Consider the following 27,281-nt stretch of genomic DNA (forward strand, 5'->3'; position numbering starts at 1 on the left):
TGCTCTAGTGCAGACATGATTTATGATCAAAATGATTTAACTGACTGGCTCATACTGGCTCATTGACAACTTATTCTAGATATATTTTTTTAAAACCCTTGGTATAGGAAACTGCTAAATTCTCATCAATGATAGTCACTCATCCTCTATAATCAGAACAATTAACAATATGTTGAAAAAACATTTCATTTAAAGTTTCATTCTATTCATTTAAAGGGTCATTATTTTCTAAAAGGATGTCACCAATCTCAGTAAGTTCATAATTTATATTTGATGGATCAGTGAATGTATCCCTGTTATTAACATATTAGAAGAAGCATTTAAACAGAGCTTACGTCTTCAACACAGCTCCTCTGTGCTTGTGCTCAAGCCTCTCCAGCTCTTCAGACGCCAACACCATTCCGCTGTCTGTCTGGCTGTCCTGCAGAAACATGGCTCTTTGTTAGGCTTATTGTAAACAGTATATGCTCAGTGGCTTCTTAATCACATATGAATTTTTGGTTTTTACTGTGCATTAGCCAATCATGTGGCAGCAGTGTATTGTATAGAAGTTTGCAGATACAGGTTAATGGCTTCAGTTAGGGTTCACATCAAACACCAGGCTGAAGAAAATGTGATGGTTATAAAATTTTTACCATGGTATGAATGTTAGAATCAGATTGCTTGGTTTCAATATTTCAGAAACTGCTGATCCCCTACACAAGTCTTTAGAGTTTACACAGTATTGGACAAGGAATAAAACCCTTTACTGAGCAGTTCTATGGGTGGAAACACCTTTTTGATGGTATATTTTAGAGGAAATGGATTGACCATGCTGCCGGGAAAGACAATGTAACTCGAATTATGAAAGCTGTGCAGAAAAAAAGGCAGACAGGCAAAAATTTCCTGTCACTTAACTGTCCAGTTTGGGTGAGTCTTTGCCCATGATAATATCAAGTTCTTGATCTTTGCCTACATGGTTTAAAAGAATGATTATTTGAGTTCCTATAGCCTTCCTGTCAGCTCAGACCAGTCTGATCATTCTCCTAGGATAATTCTCATCAACAAGGTGTTGCAGCCTGTAGACCAGTTCTGTCTAATCTTTTCCAGAAGAGTCTGATGTGGGTGCAGGCTTTTATTCAAACTGGAGCCACATGATTCTACTTGTTTAAGTTGATTGGCTTTCACTAGACTTGGTTGGATTCTGCCGTGTTGGAATGAAACCCCTATCACCCCCTTCTGGAAAAGATTGGACACGTCTGCTGTAGACCATTCACACCCACCATGTTTTTAGTTTTTTTGCACCATAATGCATAAACTCTGTTAATATGTAAAATTCCCAGGAAATTAGTATCTGAAATATTCCAACCAGCCCATCTGGTACCAACAACGATGCCTTGGATAAAGCAACATGATCTTACTTGTAAAACCTTCAATTTTATATTATTTTAGTAACAATAGCAACGTTGAAAGAAGGTCCTTACATGATGTGACTTATGAGAGGTCATCACCATCGGCAGCTCTTCAAAAGTTTTTACCCGTGAATGACATGTTGTAGAGGGGTTCACCATCACACACCCAGAGAATGGCACGCAATTATAGTATCTGTTAAAAAAAAAGTGCCATTAGAGAACAACAAAAAGGGTTTCATGACTATTTCATAAGTTTTTTGAATACCCTACTTGTGCTTGCGAGTCTGTCAAAACCTACACGTAACATGGCTCATATAAACCTCAATTAATTGGCTTTAAATCATATAAATCATGATGACTGCATTTTAATTTAAGATTCCAATAGTAACCAATGTATTTCAATCATACACACACATTACATGAATTTGTGAACCCAGTCATTTCAAGGCAGGCAAACTTTGATTTTATCATTATTTTTAACAAAAAGGGTTAAATCTTATCTGTTTACCCTGTTACAGTGTGTGTGAGGACAGTACCTGGCTGGCATTGTGTTACAGGCCAATCTCAACTCTTCCTCTGATGGAGGTCTGGAGGAGGCCTGAGAAAACCCATCATCCTCTGAGCTCTGTGAGCCACTGAAGGGGATGTCCTGCACATGAAGAGGAAATCCACTTACATCTCAACATAAGTTTTTATTAACATCTAGGTATACCTCTTTTTTTTTTACTTTGTTCACTAAAATTGATATCAGTAGTGGCAGTAGTAGTTCAAAGGCTGAAGCTCTGGGTTATTGATCCCGGAACTGACAAGCTGCTAATGTTGGGTTTTTGAGCAAAGCCATTCCGTCCTCGTTGTTTCAGGCACACTATAAAATGGCCATCCCTGTGCTCTGAACCCAACTTCCTAACAAGCTGGGATAATGTGGAGAATTTCACTGTATGTGACAAAAATTATTTTTCTTATGCTTTGATTCAGCAGTTCATTTGAGGTTTATTGTCTATATACCCATGTAACATGCTAATGCACATTACATTTCCAAAATTCAAATGCCTGAATAAAAGTTACATCACTAAAAGTCTGCCAAATTTCTTACTGGTAAGCTGTTGTCCTGTAAAAGGTCTCCCAGTATCCCTACCAGGGCAGGAAATGTAGGCCTTTCTCTGGGCTCACCCTGCCAGCAGGCCAACATGATCCCATATCTACCAGCAGGGGGACACAAATACACACAAACTCTTCATTAGACACTTGCAGGTTAATTTCATAATTCACCCTCTGTAAAAAAAATAAAATCAAATAAAAAACTGATTTAGAGATTCAGTGCAGAAATGTGCTTACATTTCTGGCGAAGCCGTCTCAGGAGCCCTCATCCTGGTGCCATCCTTCAGCCTTTTACAGAAATCCTCATCAATCTGGATGCCGGGATAAGGCGAGGCACCTGTGGTGTACAGAAACATTTTCCAGAGTTTTTTTAATTGAGTTCAATTTAAATTATTATTATTATTTTTTTATTTTGTTTAGTAATCTGCTCAAGGTATAAAATAAAAATCAACATAAATCTAAATTATATATTGTTATATATATCATTTATATTATTATATTATATATTATTATATATTATATAGTATATATTAAAGCTGACAAATCTAGGCACAGAGCTTACCTAATGAGAATATCTCCCACAGCAGCACGCCAAAAGACCACACGTCACTCTGACTGGTGTAGACTTTATCAAAGATGCTCTCAGGAGCCATCCACTTAAGAGGCAGTCTGGCCTGCAAGAAGCAAATGCACATCAAACTGAGTTCACACCGAGTTCGCTTTTCCCAAACCATCAACCCTTTTCAAATGACTGAGAAAAGTGAAGCCATTCTACAGATGCAGGGTGTAATTATTGGTCTTGTGATGTACACTTTAATTGGAACCACTTGCACATGCATTCAGTTATCCAAGATGATCAGTATGTGATCAAAATGTTATCTTAATGTCTGTGACTAAAGCATGGAGGTCTGAAATCTTTTTTAAATATCCAACCAACTAGTCTGGTATGTACCACCACATCATCAATAAAGTCACAGTAATCACACTTCTACCCTTTTTTCATGATCTGTTTCTGCATGATTTTTTTTTAAGGTTTTATCGACTTGGAAATGTTTATAGTGTGGGGAAAATCAGAGATGTGGTCTGTTTCTTTCGTACATTGCCTTTCCGGACGTAATCTGGGTCCTTGTAGATGTCACGAGCCAGTCCAAAGTCACAAATCTTCACCACATTGTTCTCTGACAGCAGAATGTTCCGGGCTGCCAAGTCTCGATGGATGCACTGGCAGAACATGATCACGAGAAGAATTAGAATTGTAGGCAGGGGAGTGGAACCCTCGTGCACAGACATTTCCCTCAGCATAACAGTTTCCATGCCAAATTCTTATTTTTTTATATTTTAGTATTTACTACTGTTCTAATAGAAATATTGAAGTTGAGTTAAGTTAAGGATCTATAGTGTCACTAGTCAAAATGTGTTGTGTGTGTAAATATGTTAATATTATAAATATTATAACTATTCCGCTTTATTGATACGTGTCCTCCTCTGAGACAGTAGATCAAAATAAAATGGAATTAGTTTATACTGTAAAATCCATTGTAACTGGATCTTTGTTTCATTTAGGATGTTTTAACCTCTGGGTTTGACTGCAAGATTTGTTACATTACTTCTTTTGCAGCACTGACAGGAGCGCTACACAATAATTAATGCACCCTTTCTAATATATTATTATTTAGTGAAACTTTCTGTGAGTTGTTTTGCTTAAAAGGTGTTTCCCGTGTCAGTGCTTGGTAATAAACAGAGGTGAAGCTGTAACATTTTCTGACAATGGAATGTCAACACAAAACAATGCATTACAAAATGATGTGCAATTGTGCATTATATTGCTGCAGCGTTATGCAATGGGTTTACCTTGCGAGATGCTAAGAACTCCATCCCTCGTGCCACCTGGTAACTGTAGCATATTAGATCCTCTATTGTAAGAGGCTTCTTCCAGAGGTCCTCCACTTAGAAATAAGATATAAATTATATGAAAAAAAAAAAAATACAAAATCACTTACTAATTACTAACAATTATTGACATAATGAATGAGTACAAAATATATGGTTTGGAAGAATGAAGTTAAGTATGAGTCATAATTCACATCATTCGTATCACATCATCTTATAAATGGGCTAAAGTGCTTTAAAAAAATCATCATAATGAAAAGTAATAATACAATAATTATAATTATAATACAAATAATGAATCATTGGAAGATAATGTGTAGGCCACCATGATTGCCACTGATACTGATACTCTCTGATTGATTGGCCCTACCATCTAATATCACCTCCAGCTTCCACTTTCATGAATAGCGCATATACGCAATAGAGATGTAAATGAATTTTAACCTTAACATTATTTGAATTAAATAAATATGCAAAAACAGATTTCAATAGTATGTGGGTAGTATTTTTTGTTGAGCTGAAGAAAATTACAAATTGCTCTTTTTTGTTATAATGTATAAAGTCCAATAAGGCATGCCCACTTCAAATTTAAATCCAAGTACAGATATGGGTATTTTGAGCATTAGACAGATACACATACAAATAACAGCATTTATTTGCATATCACGTAGTAGAAACTTACTTTTCTCTGTGGAGGAGCTCTTTGAGCTGGATTTACCAAAAAGCTGATTCGGGGTGCTTCCAGAGGAAGAAGGTTGACGACTTCTCTGCTCTACCTGCCCAGCCTCCATCATCCTCCTCACCTGGCTCCGGGTTTTAGGGGAACGGTCCTGCAGAGGTAAATAAATGTACAGTGAAATATAAAAGCTACTGCATTTATTATCTCTGTGGTGATCAGGTGATCTGGAGTTTTCATCGATATACTTGTTTAATAGATATTGTTTTACTGTTGATGTGAAAATTATTTTTGTCTATATTACAGAGACAGAAAAACGTATCCTGATATACATATACACATTAACACATACTCTGCATTTTTGAAATAGGATTAAGACTGGTGGTGGTCTTGTTCTGATCCAGCCAACATGATTTGACTTATATCTGGAAAAATTCTAATTGACACATGCTCACCCAAGCTATGGAGCCAACCTGTGACTATAAAATTATGAGAGTCTACTGTAGTTTACTGTAGGTCACAGACACATACTTTAAAATATTTTCTTTTTTTTTTCAGAATGTAATTGCTTCCGCCTTTTGCAATTACATTCTGAAAAAAGAAAATATTTTATCACTAGGATTTCAAGAAGACCATTAAGCTATTGCTAATGTGCTCTGCGTTTACTTCTATACATTTGTAATTTTATACCAAAGATTAATTACTGAATCAATAGCAGTAGTGATGACATCCTGTATCCATGTATCCTGAAGCCAAACAAATAAGTCATGTGGACTTGGCTCTTTACACCAGCTATATTATTCCATTTCCATGGAAACAGACTACATGAATCCTACTAAATGCCACTGAACTTTGCGATAAAGTTATTGCAAATGCAAAAGAGTCTCATGGCGGTGGGGGGTTGGGGGTGTTTGGTAATGGTTGGGGGTTGAAGATATTGTTTTTTTTAAACAATTTTGTGAAGAAAAGCTGTCTTCAGAAATTGACAACCAACACACGAACACATTATTGCTTCTTCATATTTCCATATGCACTCTTCCTTGATGTCTCTTTCCTACAGACACAATGTAGTGCTATTTCATTTTATGAATCTGACTCAAATATGGTCATTATCTTAATTATCTCCAACAAGCAATCATAATCAATTGTAAGGCCAACAGCTCTTCCATAGTACTCTGAACATGTGTCTAGTGGGCCTAATTAAAAATAAAACAGCTGTTTTCCAGCTAAGGGGGACATGTTTGTGTAAAAATCACATCCATAAAGTGGCACTGCTGGAGTCAAAATACAATGGGAACTGGGAAAAAAGACTAAATGGGAAAATAAAATTAATAATCTCTTCCCATGGCATCATTTTAAACCCCACCACATTATATACAGTGGATGTAATTTACCCAAACACATACCCATGATTTACCCAAACACAAGCCCCTAAACGTTTACATTTAACAACAGTTTTTTTACTTGTCTTAGTTCACTGGGTTTACAATGACATGATTCTGGTGATGAAACTCTTCTGAATCATACCCTGTATGGCAGGAAAAATTCCCTTTTTGCCCGCAGGTAGTTGGATAAATTTCCATATTTGCAGTACTCCACCACAACCATGAGGGGACCTTAAAAAAATAACAACAGGTAATTAAATCAGTTATAAAATAAATATAGGATAGTTGACTATGGATTTTTATCCTCTATACATGAAGCATTTGGACTAACCATTCGGTTTGGTGCAAGCTCCCAACAGGTTAACCACATTCAGATGATTTCCTATGTGGATGAGGATTTTTAGCTCAGACATGAGGGCTTTATGCTCACTGGCTGTCGCTCCCTCTATGATATACACACAATGCAGTTTAAAACAGCTTGAAAGAATATGCTAAATAAGTTAATCACAGACTAACACACAACTTCTGTATTTAATAGACAGTGATTCATGTTTTTATTTAATGTGTTTAATTATTAATTAATAATGACATGCCAAATCTTTTATGGTAATCAAATTTGCTCTAAAATACCCAAATCCTATTTTCCTCTCAGTTATTATTAATGTAAAGTATATTTAAAAAAGTAGGTCAGTAATACAAAAACGATTTTCCCATTTCTTTCAAAAAAGAAAGTTAAAAACCTAAAACGGAAACCACTTTGTTTTGCCTTTATAATTAAACCAAGTTCAATGCTGTAAAACATTTAGGAATTATTCCTTTTTACCCAAGAAAACCAAATAGGCTATTTTACCCCAAATAAAACATAAAGAAACATCATTCTAACCTTTGAGCATCTTAACAGCCACAGTGCCAAAACTGCTCTTCTTATCACTGCTATAGATGGAGGCCTCAATCACCTTCCCAAATGCACCATGACCTAGCACCTTCCCTGTTAAAAGATGATCAGTAATGATATTATTACTTCATCATAGTGGATAAGAGTATAATTTGCTTTTTAGGGCCCTGGTTTATTGTCTTTGCAATAAAAATGGTACTTTGACAGATTGCAGAATGGCAATATAAATCCACAGGTTTGTAGTTAAAAGTAAAAAAAAATTCAAATTAAGGACATCTGGTTAGACGACAAGGATTGAGCAAGAATAAATAGGAATAAATAATATAAATGAATATAGTATACTGATTTAAATGCCACATCTAATCACAACCCTGTTATTATCCTCTACTTGAAGCATACCACTGAATATAACTGAATATAAATCAAATACAGATGTATTTTTACCACTGCGTACCAAGCCGCAAACGGTCCCTTGAAATTTCCCATTGGCTGGAATCGTATGGCAGATATTCACATTGTTCCTCCAGAGGCACCTCACCTGGATCCATAATAATAGATAGATAGCTTGTCTTGATATCAGCTGGGTTCACCTGCAGGACAACATCACAACAACATTACCGATGCTGGCTTTTTGTGGTGCACGACTGTTATCTGGAGGTCAGCCAGGAGCAGCAATTACGTCTTGTAGATTTCACAGACTGTGACTCCATTTCATATAGCAGCAGTCACCTGAACTCTGCTGAGTCAGATAGTAATGGGGTTTCTGATTTATTTCTTTTGCGGAATGGTATACACCTTAGACAGCATGCAACAGACAAGTACTCTAGGGGATTAGCAGTGAGTTAAGAACAAACTCAACATGGGATAGAAATTCAAAGCTGTACTGACCCGTTTGACTTTGCAGAAGATTAGGATGAGAAGAACCCAAAAGAAGATGGCAATTACTCCAGTGCCGATAAGGATCACGATTTCCACATTTGTGTTGTTGTTAGATCCTGATTAAGGAAAACATGTGGTACATGGTGTTAGGTCATTTCCTGATATCTGTGCCCATTCACATGATTAAACATCCTGCAAAACACACCACTCTTTCAAGTTCCCATCACCAGTTCCTCCATCAAACACGCAAGAGCCTGAACCAGTGAATCCGGCATCTCTGTGAGTAAGGGCACTTTACTGTGTCCTCTCTCGATTGGAATGAGTGAGCTTACTAACATGGATAAGATATAAAAAGAAACTTCCTACTACCTTCCAACTTGACTGCTGAATTTGCAAATTATATTAAACTGTATTAGACGTGTCAAGCGGTAATAAATATCTTAAAATTAAAAAAAGTTTTACATTTTATAGTATATAAAAAGGTGTGGAAGCACAGAAAGTGTGTAGCACAGGTGTGGGCAATAAAGAGAATCTCACCGATTACAGACACTGTTGCTGAGGATTGAATGCAGCCTCTTTGGTTGCAGGCAGTGCAAGTGTACAGACCTGCATCCTCCTCACGCACACGCTGGATGCTGAGTGACTGGTTAGAGTCCTGCAGAATGATCCCTGTGCAAATCCACAAAGCTGTCAATCAAAATGTGCACAGTGATTGTCAATCAAATCAAAGTTTCAGTGTTTTGATTGACTGGATCAGTTTCAGGATCAGTTTCTGAATCAGTGCTGTCCCACACTAGTGTCATGACTGTCTATCTATCTATCTATCTATCTATCTATCTATCTATCTATCTATCTATCTATCTATCTATCTATCATCTACCAATCTATCTATCTAGTTAGCTAGTTAGCTAGCTAGCTATCTGTAATACATCATGCTGCCACCAGGGGGCAAGCGTTTGTTAAATTTGCCCTATTTTCTCTTTGTTCATTTCAAATCATTACAATCGCTGTGTCCTGTACACTTATCAATATAACCACAATTTTTTTTAACAGAGCACCCATTTGTGGTACCCAATGGCAAATGTGGCACCCAATGGCTAATTCTGTGACAAAATCTTTCCATGTTCCTTTTTTCTGTTTTATAATCTACTGCTACCTGCAAAACTAAAACAAAAAAAAGAATTATGCAAAATATAGAAAGCATGCTGTTCAGAACAATTTTGTCCAAGTTTTAGTCACTCACAAAAAATGTCAACAGAAACTAGTTTGATTTATTGTATTGCAGGCTTGAGTGCTTTAGGTGCCCTTCAAATTATTTTTTACAGATTATTAGATGCCCACCTGGGACTAAATTCAAGAATACAAACTGTGTCTTTAAGATATAACTGCTTCTATAGAGTTATTACAGTGGTGTTGTCCAGGTCAAGGCCTAAATGAAGTGTCATATTAGATTATGTGAACAACACCCAGACTACTGCCATGTGTTGATGTTCAGGTTCTCCTGATGCAAACATCGCAAATGCCTTCCATTTGTGAGCTATGGTGCACTCTGTGTAATTGGTAGCAGGAGAGCATCAAGGTAGCCTTCGCTTTTGCCTAAAACACTAGAATGCATTGGCTTTAATGGCCCCCATGCCATAGTGTTTATGTGTTCAATTAGTTAACAAGAAACATAAGGTCAATGCTGATAGACTAGGTCACAAAATCCTTGTGATCCCTCTAGTATAATTAATCAGAGGCAAACCTGATTCAACACACATTACAACCAGGCACCCTGGCAGCATAGCAACCTCAGTCTATTATTGAACTCTGTCTGCCCTGTATACACACACACACACACACACATACACACACACACACACACACACACACACACACACACACTGCAAATACACACATAAGCACTGTAAATCCTGTTGGCCAAAAAGGCTTGGTGGACATACTCCATAAACACACACATTCATTTTCAAAGCTGTCAACACGCATAGCTCAGATTCATTGCTGTTACATTCCAGTGCCAAAGCTTCAATTCCTTGCTCCAGTGGTCCACCCAGCATCTGTCTATCACACCAAATGGAGCTCCACTATGCACATGAATAAATACATTTCATTGTGAATTTGTGTGTGCGAACAGAACGAGGCACAAGGCAGACACCGAAATGATCAGGAAACTATAACTTTAGTGAATACAAAATCTGAAGTGATTTGTTTTTAACGTGTGATATGTATGCTTTTTTGAATCTGCATCATTTCTTTTCTTACATTTTGTACAATGGAGGAAAACAGACCATAAGCTGACCTGATATTTGATGGAGAGGTTGGTTGTCTTTAAACCAAGACAGCTGGGGAGAGGGAGTGCCTTCAACATCACACTCAATATGTAGAGATGCGCTCACATTCACTATCTGATTGATGGGGTTGCGCCGATACCTCGGGGCCTCCAGAGCTAGAGACGAGTGAGGAAAACAGAGAATGAATGAAATAAACAAACAGAGTGACACAAAGATAGACAAGGAGAAAGTCTGAAAATGACAAAGAGAAAGCACAACGAATATTGAAGTTGTGCCACTCTGGTCATGTTTAGTGACATATCACCTGTGGATTCAAGAAGATTAATATATTAGCTTTGTTTATATGCTTGTGTTGCTTGTAAGAACTAATCATACTAAAATAAAAGCTAGGTTTTCATCAACAAAGTGAGATATAGAACTGCTGCAATTCAAGGAAACATTTTACTACATAAATTGTTAATGCAGTTCATAAAATGATTACTGTGTGCTATTCAAATAATGTGACCATTAGTTCCACCACTAGTCGCTATTATAGTATCAATTGTGTTTATACTGAGAAGGTGTTGATTCATTTTCTTTAACAGTATCTTTGACAATAACTCCAGGTGCTGCATGGTAGATGACCCATGCAATCAAAACAATTTTAAACATCACAAACTGCTATAATATATGTGCAATATTTAAATGTAATGCCTTAAGTCAAAACATTACATTAATATTTGCATGAGAAAGGACAGTGTACGCAGCTGCTTAAATAGATTTTTGGAGACCCATCAAGATGAATCACCTGTGAGTATTCTAAGACAAGAGTTTTCAATAGCAACTTCATCTGTGATGTCAACTCTAATATGTTGTAACTTCAAATCGAGAAGCAATTAAAAAATAAAATGTAAAGAAGACTAATACAATAATATATATATAAAAAAAAAAAAAATACGATTGCAAACATTGAAATAAACATTAAATAGGAGTCTTGAATACAGTATATTTTTACATGCTTAGTCCTAGTCATAGTTATGACATTAACCACTACAAATTTATTACAGTTACATCCAAACATGAAAACAATATGGCTTTAATTCATATTATACAGCAGCTATGGTAACTATTTCATTATTTTTAATAGCCTATATTAATAGCCTAATATTTTTTAATACCCCCCTCCAAAGGTTAAATATAATTATAATGTGTTTGGGATATAAGCTATTTAATGATTTTTAAATCTGCCTAATTTCTAAGCTATTTGCTTAGAAAAATAGAAAAAGATCTTTCAACTATAATAACAATGCATTCACCTACTATGTTGACAGCTGACTCAAAGTAAGAACTGTTAAGAATTTCAGAATTTAATTTATTTTTTTAATTAATTGTATTTACTACCTACCTTAAATAATATTACATGCATTTGTTGTGTGGTTGTGAAATTTTAAAGCCCCAACCTTACATGTGTTTACATCCAAATGACTTTATACTCATTTTAAGCTCTTGTATGTTTGCTCTGCAAGATACAATTGCACTTAAACTTCACACCTGCCTGCAGAAATCCATTATCTAGCTGTCTGTCTAGCCCAACATCCATCTAAACACCAACACATGCAGATTTATTATAAAATTTCCCTTAATATGTACACTGAACTCAACTCAATATTTAGAAAGCAAGGAAGACCCTAAAAGAGTTAAAATATAATTATATTATATAGTGTATATATTATATGTGGACACCTGAACATAAGATTTAATTGTGTGTTTTGTGAACATCCAATTTCACATTTAGAGCCATATGCTGTTACAATATCCTCCCATATCCTGAAAAGATCTTAGAGGGTGGTTGTGAAGATTTGTGCTCATTTAGTCACAAGGTTGTTAGAAAAGTCAGCTACTTATGCAGACTGATGAGGCCTGGGATTCAGTCAGCAGTCCAATTCATCATTATTATTATATTATATTTATTTATAATAATATTATATATTATTATCATTATTTGATTTACTTTTATTTTGTCCGTATAATGTACAAAGTTTGGATTTCAAAAGCTCATACACATAAGAGAACCGAGCTTACCCTTCACAGAAATGTATTTTCGGTGGCAGTGCTTATCACCACTCTGCCGGTTCTGCACCTCACAAACGTAATTGCCTTCATCCTGCAAATGCACTTTGGGAATGCTCAGCTCCAGCACCCAGTTGTTAGTGTAGGAGTCGAAAGAGAGGTTCCCAACCAGAGGCTCAGCATACTGGTGCAGGCTCTTACAGTCCTCTGGAGGCACGGCTTGTGGGTCTAGACGATACCAGCGCAGGTTCTCGTATGTGTAGTTGTCAGCGCTGCATTTCAAATTAACAGGCTTCAGCTCCAATAGCTCTTCCAAGGGCTCCATATCAATCCCAAAGCCTTCTGGAATGGCTAAAAAGAAAGAGCTTGTAAAATCAAGAGTGAAATGGAGTATACTCTGGTTTAAACATCTAAATGGAAGGTTCAAAATCCCGGCAGCACTAAGCTGCCACTGCTGTGCCCTTGAGCAAGGTCCTTAACCCATAACTGCTCAGGTTTATAAATTAGATAATTGAAGTCATTTGGATTAAATGTACAAAATTTTTTAACTACTATGTCAATTTGTGGTAGCAAATTCAATTTCAGCAAATGTAATTTGCAAAATCAGCTGAATTAAGTGCCTATTGCTGTATGGACTTTCATCTATTTATTTTGAAATCCATCATCTTTATATTTATTTTTTTGTCTTGATTGTTGGAGTGTCTCCTTTAAAAGTCCTCATTAAAATGCATAGCGGTGCTTACTGTGATAGATCATAGAATCTGTGTTTGGAGAATACATTTAGAGACATAACTGAACTTAATATTATTATAAAAGCCAGATATATTATTTTCGATGTAGGTCTGAAAAGATTGGCCAAGAAAATGAGGGCGTTGGCTTTGAGGACACTAGATTTTAGAGTGAATTATATTTTATGGGAATATTTTGCTTATTACACAAGGTTGTAACAATGTGAGCAGGGTAAAGTGATGAAAAAATGCTTGCCCTAATGACCTTACATAGTTTGTAAGAAAACTTAACAGGAACAGGACTGAAAAAATGCATTTTTATTAATTAGAAAAAAATGTATAGTTAAAGGCATAAATATATTTGATGAAGTGTTTCCTATGGAGTAAGCAAAACTTACTGGTCACATAAAAGTAGATAATCATCTCATCTTTTCCCACTTTGTTCTCAGCAGAACATTTGTACATGGTCGAAACGTTTGCGTTGGGTATGACCACACGGCCAACTGTCTGCAAAAAAAATAAAAAAGCAAGCACATCAAATCAACAGAAACGTGTCTTTTCCCCAGAAATTTTAATTAGAGATGTTGAGTTTGCTGGTTGACTTCTATTTTTCCTTCTGCCACTCCTTTTCTCAGCCTACACAAAGGATATGACTTCACAGGTGTGCCAGAAAACAGGAAGCGAGTGTTCTGAGCATACATGTTTATTCCCTTTCCCTCCAGGAAGTGTGGAAAGGAAGAAGAGTTTAAATATTTTGAGTGTGGAAAGGCTGAAGATCACCACCTTTCCCACTTCTTGTGATTGACAAATGTTTGTCACGGTTCAGATATTTGGGTCACATGTAAAAAAAAATTTGTTCATGTTTGTGAAACATTAAAACAATGGATCCAACTGATGCTTCGGAGGTTTTTAAACATTAAAATGTTCATGGTATATATATTAAGGCAGAGATTATTAAAACAAAAAACAAACCTTTTGCTTGCCATCCACTGTCTCATTCCATGTGTCCATGCTGTCAATTGTGTTCAGAGTGTGTTCAAAGTCCAAATCAAGCCAGTCCTGACAGAGAGGGACATTGTCTCGTTGGCTTCTATGAGCTCTAGGAACAGTTGGAAACCATATTAGTCTCTAATGTAACAAAAACAAACATATCCATATTTGGCATGTTTCCAGATTTGGTTGCTCTAAAAGCATTTAATAAAATAAAATCCTTTTTAAACTATAAATGTAAAAGTAAAAGAGATCATAACATGTTTCCTAAATGGAGTACATCATATAAACTCGAATTTAACACACAAATGACTTTCTCATTCATAATCCATGAAACCTTTGACAAATGACAGTTTGCTATGATACCTGAATTAAATTTTTATATTCAAACCCCAGAAGATAATCATTATTAAGCAAATTAAAGTACAGTGCATTTGCATTGTACATGCAATTTGAATAAACAATCTAGCATTACACAATCTAATCTCTGGCATCAGTAACATGTGATATCTATAGACAGTAATTTCATAACGTTTTCCTATTTAAAAAAAAAAAGTTTACAAAAAACACATTAAATGCATGTATGCAATTCAGTTGACTCTGCCAATAAATTTGACTATAGAACAATTCAAATCTACAACTGGAATAAACCCCATGTCTAAAAGCTTTAACATGCTACATAAACCCATCTCTTTTCTTTGTATTCCTGTATTCCTGACGAATTAGTTTAAGCCAGTGTCATTAGCAAGAATATTTGTAGATTTGTACAGCAAGGAAAGGAAAAGTGGGTGTCTGATAGTGAACCCTACATCCGCCATGACCATTGTCTTGTGTGTGCATGCTTGTGTTTATTTGTGAGTTAGAGAGGATGTACAGATAGACACAGGAAGTGCTTTTAGACTCATCTGCCTTCCTGTAAATGGTGAAGGCTAGCTAGAGAAGGACACACATGAAGGACACACACTGCATTTGGCACCGATATTATTTACAAGATAAAGGTGGAGTATACAAGTCATTTTCTCACTATAGAGAGTGTGGGATCGGAAGTGGACTGACCACTGATAAAATCGTGCTGCATATTTTGCTAAGTTGAATGCTGACGTAAATGTGCTTGTGAATGTCTAAATCAAGCAGCTGACTAAAGGACATAGGACATAGGACCATAAAACACAGGACATAGGACCACTTCAAAATATCACAAACTTTTTTTTCTTCAATGTTTCTGTATAAGTTTGTGTGTATGTGTCAGTGTGAGTGATGCACAGAAATCAATCATTTGAAAACACAAGAGATGTGCTTGCCCAAATGCTCACCCTAAAAGCTGCCCACATAAAGCTACAGCAATCTCCACTTGAACTAAACTGTCTGTAGCATGGCGTGACTATACAGCCATGGAGCAAGCCAAGAAAATGAACATAGGAAGCCGGTAGGTACTCTGAGGTCTCAACACTGTAGAATTAGCTTGTCTTTTCATGGCCAAAGGATACTATCATGGCCCCATGCTGCCTTAATGCTTCCTGTTGTTTGGATGACCCATCGCTCTTTGTATGGTTCTCAAATGCAGACTTGGCTGGATGGAGCACTAAAAAAATCTCTGAATGTTAAACATGGGAGAACTGATGCCATGCCGTAGGCCCCTCGTCTCTCAAAACTGAGAAAATAAATGTCACGGACTGAAAAACACAAAAGTGAAGACCTCTTCTACAGGCAGGCGATGGCTGGCAGAGTGCCAAGAGTGACAAAACGTATCCGTTCTGAACTTAAAGTGAACCACTGAGGTCTTGTGTTTAATGTTTTCGAGCGATTTCAACAGCTTTAGGAACAAACCTAATACTCCCATTGACATGGGTCTGAGGTTCAGGCGAAAATCCCTTTAGTGTGGCAATATCCTGAGACCTAAACTTGTTTTGAGTACATTAGAACCTCCAGGTCTTTGTCAGTTTTGAAAGATGTATGTGTTCACCAAAGAGCACCAGAACTAAATTATGATATTTAGCAGGCCAAGCATCCAAAAAAGGCCAACGGCATCAGAAAGATTTTAAGTGAAATATTTGGCTGTCTAAAAAAATAACCTCTGGTGAAAGCTTTAATTGAAATCAATACACATTACACACCTGTATTTCTGTAAAACTGCTTTGTGACTATATATATATATATATATATATATATATATATATATATATATATATATATATATATATATATATATTTAATTTATCTGAAAAAGGCTGACCTTAATTGACAAAAAAATTAACTACACACTACATACCAATGCACATTCTGCACATTCTAAAAACTATACATTAGTAAAGATTTCTATACAATATTGTTATTGTATAATAACACTTACAGAGTTTTTTTAATGGAATTAAGGCCACAAGGGCTCCACGGTCTCCACTGCCAGGTGATGGATGTTGGATAAGGATAACCAGTAGCTGTACAAGTCAGAATCTGTCGACTTCCTCTCCTGTAGGGGTTAGAAGGTGCTGCTGTCTCCTTCTCATGAATCTGAGGTGGCACTTCACAAAGAAACCAAGAAACATCAAGAAAATTAGAGTTCCATAGAATAAAGATAATTTACAATTACATTATTCAGTGATGGCTGGCTGTAAAGGGTGAAAACAGATGGGGTAGAGATGTTGATAGATAAATAGATAGATAGATAGATAGATAGATAGATAGATAGATAGATAGATAGATAGATAGATAGATAGATAGATAGATAGACAGACAGACAGACAGACAGACAGACAGACAGACAGACAGATAGATAGATAGATAGATCGATAGATAGATCGATAGATAGATCGATAGATAGATCGATAGATAGATAGAGAGAGACAGAGAGAGACAGAGAGAAAGAGAGAGAAGCATTACCATTGACGATCAGAATAAAGTGGAGTTTCTTCACTATGCCAGCATCACTGTTATTCAGAACCAAAGTGTAGTTCCCTGCATCCTCTCTGCGCACGTTCCTGATCTCCAGGTTATGATTGTGAATCTTAAACCGGCTGAACTCTGGCCGCTTTGTTATCCTTGTCATATTTTTATACCTGTACATATACAAAAAAAAAAAGACAATGTTGCAATATCTGTTAATTAACAATTTATTACAGGACCCTAGTAGGTGTTATGTAAATTTTTTGAACAATTAAATTCCTGAGCATACCAGTGGGTGGCTGGCATAGGAAATGCAGACACTTTAACTAATAGCTTGACAGACTTTTGTTCGACTGTAGCTTCCACCACATCGCTGTTCAAGTAGTCCAAAGTAATGAATGGCTTTTCTGAAATCATAAGAATATTAGGAATTAGGAATATTACTCAGCGTCATTGCAACGGTCTCTGGAGTCTCTAGATCTGTGGTGAACATAATTACACTCGTTTAATTCCTTTAACTTTACCATGCACAATGACCAGTGTGTTTTTTTCTAGCCGCTTCTTTACGCCATTGGCTGAGCAGGTGTAATAACCAGAGTCCTTAATGTTGGAATTTTGGAGAGTGAGAATGCTGGTTGCCTGTGTGCCTTTTGTTATGCTGTTGCGAATGGACTGAAAGGTCGCCACACTGTTTTCCTGTGAAAACAAAGAAAATGATACCTCGCATCAGACTGGCATAATTTTTTGTGTGAGATTTTTCAAGTAGGCAATGTAAAATCCTGGCCTTTTCATTTCCTCTTGAAAATTCATTGCACGTGATAGTTTTAGTAATAAAACAATACAATTCATAAACCTGAAGCTTTTGTGTACAGCTATGATAAATCTTAGTGCTGAACTAGTTGAATGAAGGAAGCATTCTAAATCATGTATAAATATTGCAACAATAGCTTATTAGCTCAATATGCAGAGTCAATGACAAACTTTTTCAATTCAATTTTTATAACTATATAATCATTTTACCCCTTCCCCTTTTAATGTTAAGCACGCATAGTTGATATTATTGATATATCACTACTATAGGTTCCACTCAACACTTGATTAGCTTTTGATTACATCACAGACAAGTCATTTGCTACCAAGTCCAAGTAAAGTTCCCTGAGAGCAGTTCTTTGTCTGTTTTTTAAGCCAGGTCTATTTCATAACAATGCCCAGTCCAAAGCCCTAAACCATTAATTAACTTCAAGTCAAGTCCATAGTAAGGTCTTGAGGTCAGGAATGGAATGGCAAAGTATGTTTTTTTACACCAGAAGGTCAGGATTATGTAAAGACTTACTGTGATAGTCGATATCTGTATATTGTATATATGTTCTGTTTTTTTTTGCTTTTCTGCCTTTGATGAGCAGGACAGAAAGCGGACTAAAATGCAATCTGTATATTTACAGATCAGTATCCACCCCTGTCTCCGTCTTTCAATAAAATGTATTCATTATGCATTAGACAGCAGGACTTTATCCCTTGTAAAACATTTTTACCTTTTGTCTTGGGTAGGCCCAATTGAATTCCACGCCTGTGTTGTGCTCTACCATTGCTGTGCAGTTGAGGATGAGGACATTGCCTTGCATTAGCTCGATGGGTGAGTCTTCAGGAAACAGCTTGAGATCATAAAACTCACTTCCTGCAGAGTGTCACAATCATCACTTAGACAGTCAGACTTTTTAACATTTTAAAATCAGTAAAGTTTAGAGCCTACACAGATCTAAAAACAACACTTGTTGTATTATGATTAATTTCAGAGATCTAACAATGACTGATGAGTATAATCTCCTGCAAATTTGTAATCACAATAACCTGAATAAAATCCTGTGAAGATAATATTTTGATAAATACTAATTTGCTTACTTGAGTCCAAGCCCATATTACATAATTGTATGTCATTATCTCATGTTAAATTCAATATTTGTACTTAAAGCGGGCCAATTTTTAGTCTTATGCTTCATTAACCTTCCAGAAAAGTTGAGGGTAATGTTAATGTTCTTTCACTTCAACTAAAAGGCTATTATAAGCTAATCCTTTGGAAATTCCCATACTTGACCAAAACAGCTTACAATAAATGATTACTTTCACTTCACTCAATTTATATGGAGATGTATATGTTTCTAAAAATATCTATACAAATAGAGTTTCACCTGTTTCCATCAAAATGTAGACATTGGACTTGTACTCTTTGTCATGTAATGTCAGGGAACAGAAAAAGCCAAAAATCATGGCCATACGATAGATGACATCCCTGGGAACAGACCAGCCTTTCTTGCTGTCCCACGTGATCTCTTTGCTTTCAAAAGGAACAGTGGTTTGATCTAACTACAAAACAAAGGCATGAGGGGGAAAATGTCAAAAGGTTAAAGCTAATGCTGTTTGAATGGTAACATGTTATAGTTCACAAAGCTACATAGCATCACCATAAGCAACCTACAAAATCGTAACAAACCACATAAACATTTATGCTTGTACGACTATGTATATCTATGTACAGTATGTGTGGTTTATCACAAATGCTTTTGCTAAATACCATTGTGTGGACATAAGGTTTTGCTGAACTAAAATAGAAAGTAATGGCAACTGGTTTCTGTAGCTCAACATTATTCTGGTCTGTATGCTATTTCCGCTTCTTGTGGACTTTAATAAATACTTATAGATTTTTTAAATATTTTCTCTGGCCATACAATGTAGTTTACGATTTTATAAAAATCTAATGAAAAACTATGAACTCTAATTTAACCTGTTTGATGTGAAACTCCATCCCAATGCATTGGGAGATTCATAATGGAAATGTTCACAGGTACAGATATCATGCCATTTAAATGGCATTCAGAATGGATAGTGTAACAGCCCATCTGTATATCAACAAAATCATCTGTCTCAGATGTTAACCAAAAAATGGCAAATAAAAAATGGAAAATGCAGTCTATTAGATACATTTGTATAAAAATGTATCAGTTTTCAGGAAATTTGGTAGGTTTTATACATTTCTCTGGACATCTGTTTCAGATGTAAATGTAGCAGTGAAATCTAAACAGATTTGTGACATTATGATTTTAACACATTTGTACCCAAAAACCAACAGCAATGCATTGTGAAGTTTCATCTAAACGGAAGCCTTGGGAAATAGTGTGTTCATAAAAGAGCATTTATATATATATATATATATATATATATATATATATATATATATATATATATATATATAAATATATATGACTGCATGTCTGTGGGGAAAGAACTGTGAGGAAAGTCTCCAGACTTCCTGAAAGATTGAACGCAGGAGACAGAAATAATCTCAAATTGGCATGCATTAACTTTTTCATAAAAACATTTAAGTGTAATGAGATGACGAATAAGTGCCCCTGAGTGAAATGCACTCTGAAAAACACTTTACAGTTAATTAATTCAGTCAGTAATTCTCATTATGGCTGGTCTCTCATGCAGTATAATAAAAATATGCTAGAATTGTGCCTGACCTTGAGACCAAATGTATAAAATGGGTTGTTTATTTATAAGAGTGCATTAATAAATAGCTGGTTAATAAATAACAATAATCAAATTTGTGAAATCTGCAGCAACTAGCAACCAGGTGAGGTTTATCGTTTAAAACGTCCTTGAATGAACCTTTTTGATATGCAATATTTTAATTGAAATTATTATCACTACTTCCCCCTTCTGTATACCCTTCATGCTCACTCATATGTGTGCAAATTACAGATTATTGTTTGTAATGTTACTATTTACACTTATACGCTTAACTGGCAACCATGTCAGCAGTCCAATGCACAAATGGTAGTAACGTCAGGAATCACACCACTACTGTGATGTGCAGCATGGTGGCATACCCACCGAGTAGAGTGAGACATTCAGTTCAGGATCTGAGACCAGGCATGGAATTTCTATATGTGTGTCAGATGTTGTTATATAGATGGTTTCCATACTGTCACTTGTCTTGACAAATGGTTGATCTGGGTCTATATAAAAAAATATATATAAAGATTTTGAAATTAGTCACAAAAAAACATGATCTGTTAGAAATCATAAAGAATGAAAAAAACACCTAATCTTTGCCTCATAATATATACATTTTACCTCAAATGGCATAATCATTGTACACCCAAATAATATTCATATAAAGATTGCTGCCACCAGACCACATCAGTACAAAACATATGGCATTAAGATTCCTATCTATGCCACCCTCTCCATATCTCTCTACATAATGAAGTGGCTCATATTGTCATTACATAACAAAGAAACAGGGCTTATATACCCTTTTCTATTTTTATTTAGCCATTTGCAAACCTGTTAATATAGTGATCAGTCAGAGGTCAAGTGTGAGTGCAGCAAACTGCCCCAAGCTTTGTTTTCCACTGCGGGATGCTTTTTGAATATAATAGAGTGTTATGTGCTTCAGGGAAAGACTCCATTAAAGTAGGCCAAACATTTTTGTATATAAAGTAAAATGTCTATCAGAGTGCAAACAAAAGCTCTAATCTGGAGTCTTATGTGTCAGTCTGTTGGTGGTCCACATATACAGGCATAACAGGAAAAACAGACAAACCCCTTGAATAATGTTTTCAACAATAAATTAGTGCAAGAAGAAGTGCCTTTTTGAGGGCTCTTCTGGTGGAATAATGCCAGTGATAATGAACGATGGAGGCAGTGAGTACAAGGCACGGAATGAGTACAAGGAACGGGATAAGACACCTAACCAAATCCACATGCTGCCTTACTTCATGCTTCTGCCTAATTTATAGCTGTAATTTCAGCTGCTTCTGATTAGCCCCCTGGTAAGATCTATGGAAACTGTTTCAACACCTTGTCAGAAGAAATAACTGGGCATTTCACAAAGGCAGACAAAGTAGTGGGGCACCTGTTTATGAATCTCTAACTTTGCTGTTTTTTTTTCTAATGAGTGCACACAGGCTTCCATACTATAGAAGGATTTTCCAGAAAATATTCAAAAGGAATTGCAAATTGTATTTGAAATTGGGTTTTCCACGTGTCGATGCATAAATTGTGATACAATCCAAATCCTCTCTGTCTTGCGTGTGTTGCCTGCCAAAACTCAAATGGAATTGCAATTCTTTATGCCTTTGATTTTCCAAAGCTTTGCAAGGTTTGCATTTCATGTGCTGTCAATCAAGTGTCAGGGTGGGACTATATTATTGTGTGTGTTTGTATTGGGAAGTGACATCACTCACAGTTGACGTCCAAGAGGAGAAATGCCAGTAATAGATGATTTTGCAGAATGTTCTAAACAATGGAGATTGTTCCAAGTGTTCTTGTCATGGCAGCATGGCTTTTGGGACATTGCAACAGTAACTAAGGAGGGCAGATTTTTGCAAAGGGTCAATTGCTTATACATTTATGAAAACTGTATTTACCTTAATCCATGTACAGTATGAACTGCCATCAACTTCAAATTCATAATGTCCTTCACAATTTCTTGACAATCTAAATTGTTTAAAACATTCCGCAAAATCGTCTATTATTGGCTTTTCCTTTGTTGGCCGTCGACTGTGAGTGACGTCACTTCCCAGTACAAACAATCCCAGTAATCTAGTCCTACCCCTAACACTTGATTGACAGCTTTCAATGCAAGGCATCAGAAAAGGAAATGAAAACCATGCAAGGCTTTGTAAATTTAAATGCAAAACAAATTGCAATTCTATTTGAGCTCAAAGCAACACTCAAACATACTGCACACAAATCAACTGCTTATAAACATTACCCCATTGTGTGTCTTTTGTTGTAGCAAATTACTAAATCTTTTCTTAGTTTGTATAAAATATACTGATCAGCTACAAAAATTACATGATAAATTATACTGTCTCCAAAACTTCCTAATGGCATTGTACTAACTGTCTCCAAACAAAGAACATTAAGAATCATTAAGACTTTATTAGACCCAACACTGAGTGCCCCAGGGCTTGTATTCAAATATACTGGGTCTTTCTCCAACAAAATGTATTTCTCTGTAACTTATTATATGCTTAGAGATTATATTGAGAAATTCAATTTGTATTTTGACTGGAAATATGGTGAAATGTTATATCTATATAAAACACTAAATACCATTTAAGTATGACTGAACCTTAAACAAAATCCCAAGTACTTGTCAATTGAATCTTTATTTTGCTTCATTTATGAAGCAAAACCCTTGCCAAAATAATTTTCATTTTGAAATCAAGAAACGTGTGTTCGTTTCACAACTATGCAAGGGAGAATTTAGATATAAAGAAAAATAGGACTTCTTTCCTCCTAGAAAAACATAAAAGCCAAAAACAAAGTAGAAAAATACCTGTGTGGCTGTCTTTTCAGGAGATTAACCCCGATATTTGCTTTTCTTACTTTTACCCCTTAAGAATTGAAAAGTTATATTCAAGCTCTAATGCTATTTAATATTCTTAAAATGTTTGAACAAGGGCCACCATTAATAATGTCCTTGTCTATTTCTCAAAGAAAAGAAAAACTGTACAACAGGATGTGCTAGCCAAGAACAGAACATTGACTAACTGGAGGTAAATAAAAAAATTCAATAAATTAGAGGATTCTGGAAAAGACGAATTTCAATTGGAAATGACATGACTAATGCCATCTAAACCATTTAATATAAAAAAACACATGTAGTGACATATATGGGTTCAAAATTCATTGGCAATGCACCATTGTTGAAGAAGAATTATGTTACACTGGTCATTACAAAATCTTAAAACAAACACTATTTCTAGTTACCTCGAACAAAGACATATAAACTGACAGATGTGATCCCATCAATAACAGCTTTAATGTCCTGGTAGAAGCATTTGTAGTAGCCTGTGTCATTGCTCTGGCTTTTGGTCAGCACCAGAATCTTGCAGTATGGTTTCCCAGGCTCCCCCTGGCACTCCTTTACCCACAATGCTCTCTTATCCTGGATGAGCAACTGCTGCTGATGTTGCTCACTGAACTCCTCCTTTATAAGAGACTGCTCTGGCCAAGTCCAGTCCAGAATGTGCTGCCCCCTGTGATAAGGTATCAAAAAGGTCAGTAACATTTTGAAAGCTTTCAAGAAAGATTTAGTTTTAAGTATTAGTGTAATGACCTGCTTATTTACAAGTTACTGTTGGGAAGCAGTCACTGATATTTTCTGCAATGTTCAGCTTTACACTTTTTACATAGGGTATCACTGAGTAAAGAAAATTAGACTTTTAAAATGATTTATGTCTTATTTTAAATTTTTTTACGTGCTAGATTTTCATACCAATTGTTATATTGTGTACAGTGCATCCTTGATACTCGCACGGGGTTACGTTCTTGGACCCCTCGTGAGTAACAAAAAATCTTGAGGTTTTGACTCTCTTCTTTTGATGGTTCCTTTTTCAAGGGGAATTGTACATGTACTGTACTGTAAACTTGAAAAGTGAATTACTTGTCATAAATGTTTTATTTACTACTTTAAATGAATAATACAATAATAAAATGGTTGTATAAACATTTTTATGTAATTTATTAGTACAAACTCTGTTTTGAAATGTTACTCCGGACTTTCGAGAACTACCAGAATTTTCGCAAATTACTATTAATCCGGTTTCAAATGAAAAGTCGCAAACTATCGAGTTTGCGAGTGTCAAGGTGGTGAGTATCGAGGTTCCACTGTATTTCAAAAGCAAGCATAAAAATATAATATGGTATTGTTTTTATACATATAAATAATATTTTGAGCAATGTTAAATAATGCTTTTCACACTGTTACATTGCCATGACGCATATTTTCTTTTCCAAACTGACATGTATACTACTGCTGAAAAATAATTTATTTAGTAGATTCCTGGTTATGGCAGCTGTAGATGAACAAGAGATTAATGAAGCTGCATACCCCCATCCCCCTCTACCCCTGCCCCATTTGTTCAAAGATACATTGCCGCTGGCGTTATCTGAAAATGGATTCAATCTTTTCTCTGCATTCCTTTCCAACTGCAACATTCCCCGTATGTCTAAAGAACCTCAAGGCTATATGGTCCAATCCGTCATGATTTCTTGTTGTTTACTTAAGAAAAAAACATGTCATGTGTATCCTGGATTCTTATCATACATACTAAGCACAAAGTTGCCTCAAGTCAATCTCAGAAATTACCTGCATGTAATAGTCAGTGTGTCACTGGCGTCAATCACGAGCTGGTCTTTGCTGCTGAGAGTAGGAGGGGTCATAGAAAACCCAGCTACCAGACCTGGGACAAATAAAAAGGAAACTTTAGTCATAAGATATCATTTGAACAGCAAGTCAAAAGGCAAGCACGCCATTTATGCTATAATTAGTTAAAATAGACGTTTGGCTGGGAGAATGTTAGTATGTGCTTTTTTTTTTTTGAAAATGCTGCCCATGATATAGCACAGGGCAGCTGAACACTCTCAGATGAAAATGTACTCTTTTACACTGACAGATGCTTATGATAGCTTTTGCATGACTGGTGTCTCTCTAACTGACAGCAGAGTAGATAATGCCACCCCTTCCACTCAAATAGCATGACCAATAATTATTTATTGGACTCTCTGGGAAACAAATTCACCCTATAAACAGTTCAGAGACTGTAAGGACGAAGACGTCCTAAACCTTAAGTATGACATTTAGTTTACATATTATATGTGAAATATAAATAGTATGTATGTATGTATGTATAGCATGTTAACCGCATTAGCCAGTGTAACTGATAACAAACCAAAGTGATTTGAAGTATTAGTAATTAAAAGAAAATGTAAACTGCGTAAAGTACATTAAAAGCATAGATATGATCAGACATATTATTAAAGATTATATTTAGAAAATATTGGACATTTCACATAGACCCCATAAAGCATTTTAGCTGTGTCCTATCTAGCACAAGGTTAGCAGTGGTCATACCAAAGTACAGTCCATCAGTGTTAATCTAAAGCCAATAAGTAAAGCAACAGTGCTATCAGTTTATAAGAGTTCATCCATAGTTTAATGTCATGAATTCCTGATATAAAAGTGGTCAAGAAGGTCAGAATGTGGTAGATTCTGAACATAAATCTGGCTATTTTATTATTTTTTTCATTAAAACAGAGTTAAGTTTTACCAGGTTGAGTGGGAGTGTCAGCTGTTTCAAAAGCTGGGAAGAAATGATATCATTAAGATGACATATAGTTGGTACTGAATCAAGTATGCAGAAAGATATATAGGATTTAGAGGTTATTAAAGATATACGTTAAATCTGACAGGTAATCCACATTAATCTATGGAATAACCAATAACTGATATGTAAGTCAAAGCGACTGAGCTTGATTTATTCCTTTTTTAAAGTGGTTGATCTTTGAAGAGCCTATTAAGACTTTCCCTGCTGGCAAGAGTCAGATGTGTAAAAGAAAGGCTAAAGGTCACGGCACACATGTCAAGTGATCTCCAACCATTATTAGTGCACTCACAGATGAACTTTTAAAGAACCATACCTGATGAACATGTCACCAGGACACATCAGGCACATCTGGATATAATCAGAGATGAAAGAGTAGATATATTCTTCTATATATGAAGATCTTGAGCTCTGATTTAACATTAAATCTTCAGATAAGTTATCAACAGTAAATAAATTCATTAAAATTAAATTTAGACGGAATTAACATGCTTGTTTTACATTCATTTGGAATTTGTAATCCACAAATATCTGTGGTACCAGGCATATAAAACCACAATGCATTTTATAGCTACAGCAAGCAAAGCATAAAGCAGTTTATTCTTTAAGTAAGATATCTGGATTAAAGAGGAAACATAAATGTACAAAATAATCTAGAACATAAAAAAATGTTGTCTATAGCATACAACACAAGATCCGTTCACTACCAGGTTCGGTAATAAAGTATATTGTTTACTTTTGTAACTACATTCACTGTGCACTTTTTTAGGAACACCTGTACACCTATTTATTCATGCAATTATCTAATCAGCCAATCATGTGGCAGCAGTGCCGTGCATAAATCATGCAGATACGAGCAGGAGCTTAGGATAATGTTCACAACAACCTTCAAAATTGGAAAAATCTTGATCTCTGTATTTTTTATTGTGGCCTGATTGTTGATGCCAGAT

General features: G+C 35.7%; 1 protein-coding gene across 2 annotated transcripts in view; it reads right to left on the bottom strand.

The window, feature by feature from the left end:
- Positions 1-27,281, bottom strand: part of flt4 (fms related receptor tyrosine kinase 4) — a 39,311-nt gene that overhangs the window by 519 nt on the left and 11,511 nt on the right. The window contains exons 2-29 of one of the 2 annotated variants that reach the window (XM_046849238.1): positions 25,317-25,410; positions 23,936-24,204; positions 21,044-21,168; positions 19,339-19,513; positions 18,685-18,827; positions 17,677-17,848; positions 17,442-17,559; positions 17,150-17,325; positions 16,623-16,791; positions 14,255-14,381; positions 13,681-13,789; positions 12,567-12,905; positions 10,514-10,660; positions 8,752-8,901; positions 8,224-8,330; positions 7,790-7,925; positions 7,324-7,428; positions 6,772-6,885; positions 6,583-6,671; positions 5,062-5,209; positions 4,341-4,435; positions 3,588-3,710; positions 3,052-3,163; positions 2,727-2,826; positions 2,485-2,590; positions 1,928-2,040; positions 1,464-1,584; positions 336-421 (exon numbers count right to left, since the gene is read on the bottom strand). In XM_046849238.1, the coding sequence (XP_046705194.1) occupies positions 336-421; positions 1,464-1,584; positions 1,928-2,040; positions 2,485-2,590; positions 2,727-2,826; positions 3,052-3,163; positions 3,588-3,710; positions 4,341-4,435; positions 5,062-5,209; positions 6,583-6,671; positions 6,772-6,885; positions 7,324-7,428; positions 7,790-7,925; positions 8,224-8,330; positions 8,752-8,901; positions 10,514-10,660; positions 12,567-12,905; positions 13,681-13,789; positions 14,255-14,381; positions 16,623-16,791; positions 17,150-17,325; positions 17,442-17,559; positions 17,677-17,848; positions 18,685-18,827; positions 19,339-19,513; positions 21,044-21,168; positions 23,936-24,204; positions 25,317-25,410 (3,868 nt within the window). The remainder of the gene's footprint in view (positions 1-335; positions 422-1,463; positions 1,585-1,927; positions 2,041-2,484; positions 2,591-2,726; positions 2,827-3,051; positions 3,164-3,587; positions 3,711-4,340; positions 4,436-5,061; positions 5,210-6,582; positions 6,672-6,771; positions 6,886-7,323; positions 7,429-7,789; positions 7,926-8,223; positions 8,331-8,751; positions 8,902-10,513; positions 10,661-12,566; positions 12,906-13,680; positions 13,790-14,254; positions 14,382-16,622; positions 16,792-17,149; positions 17,326-17,441; positions 17,560-17,676; positions 17,849-18,684; positions 18,828-19,338; positions 19,514-21,043; positions 21,169-23,935; positions 24,205-25,316; positions 25,411-27,281) is intronic. The other variant, XM_046849239.1, reaches the window with a different exon arrangement.

This window comes from Silurus meridionalis, chromosome 5 (genome assembly GCF_014805685.1).
Source record: "Silurus meridionalis isolate SWU-2019-XX chromosome 5, ASM1480568v1, whole genome shotgun sequence".
Taxonomy (NCBI): domain Eukaryota; kingdom Metazoa; phylum Chordata; class Actinopteri; order Siluriformes; family Siluridae; genus Silurus; species Silurus meridionalis.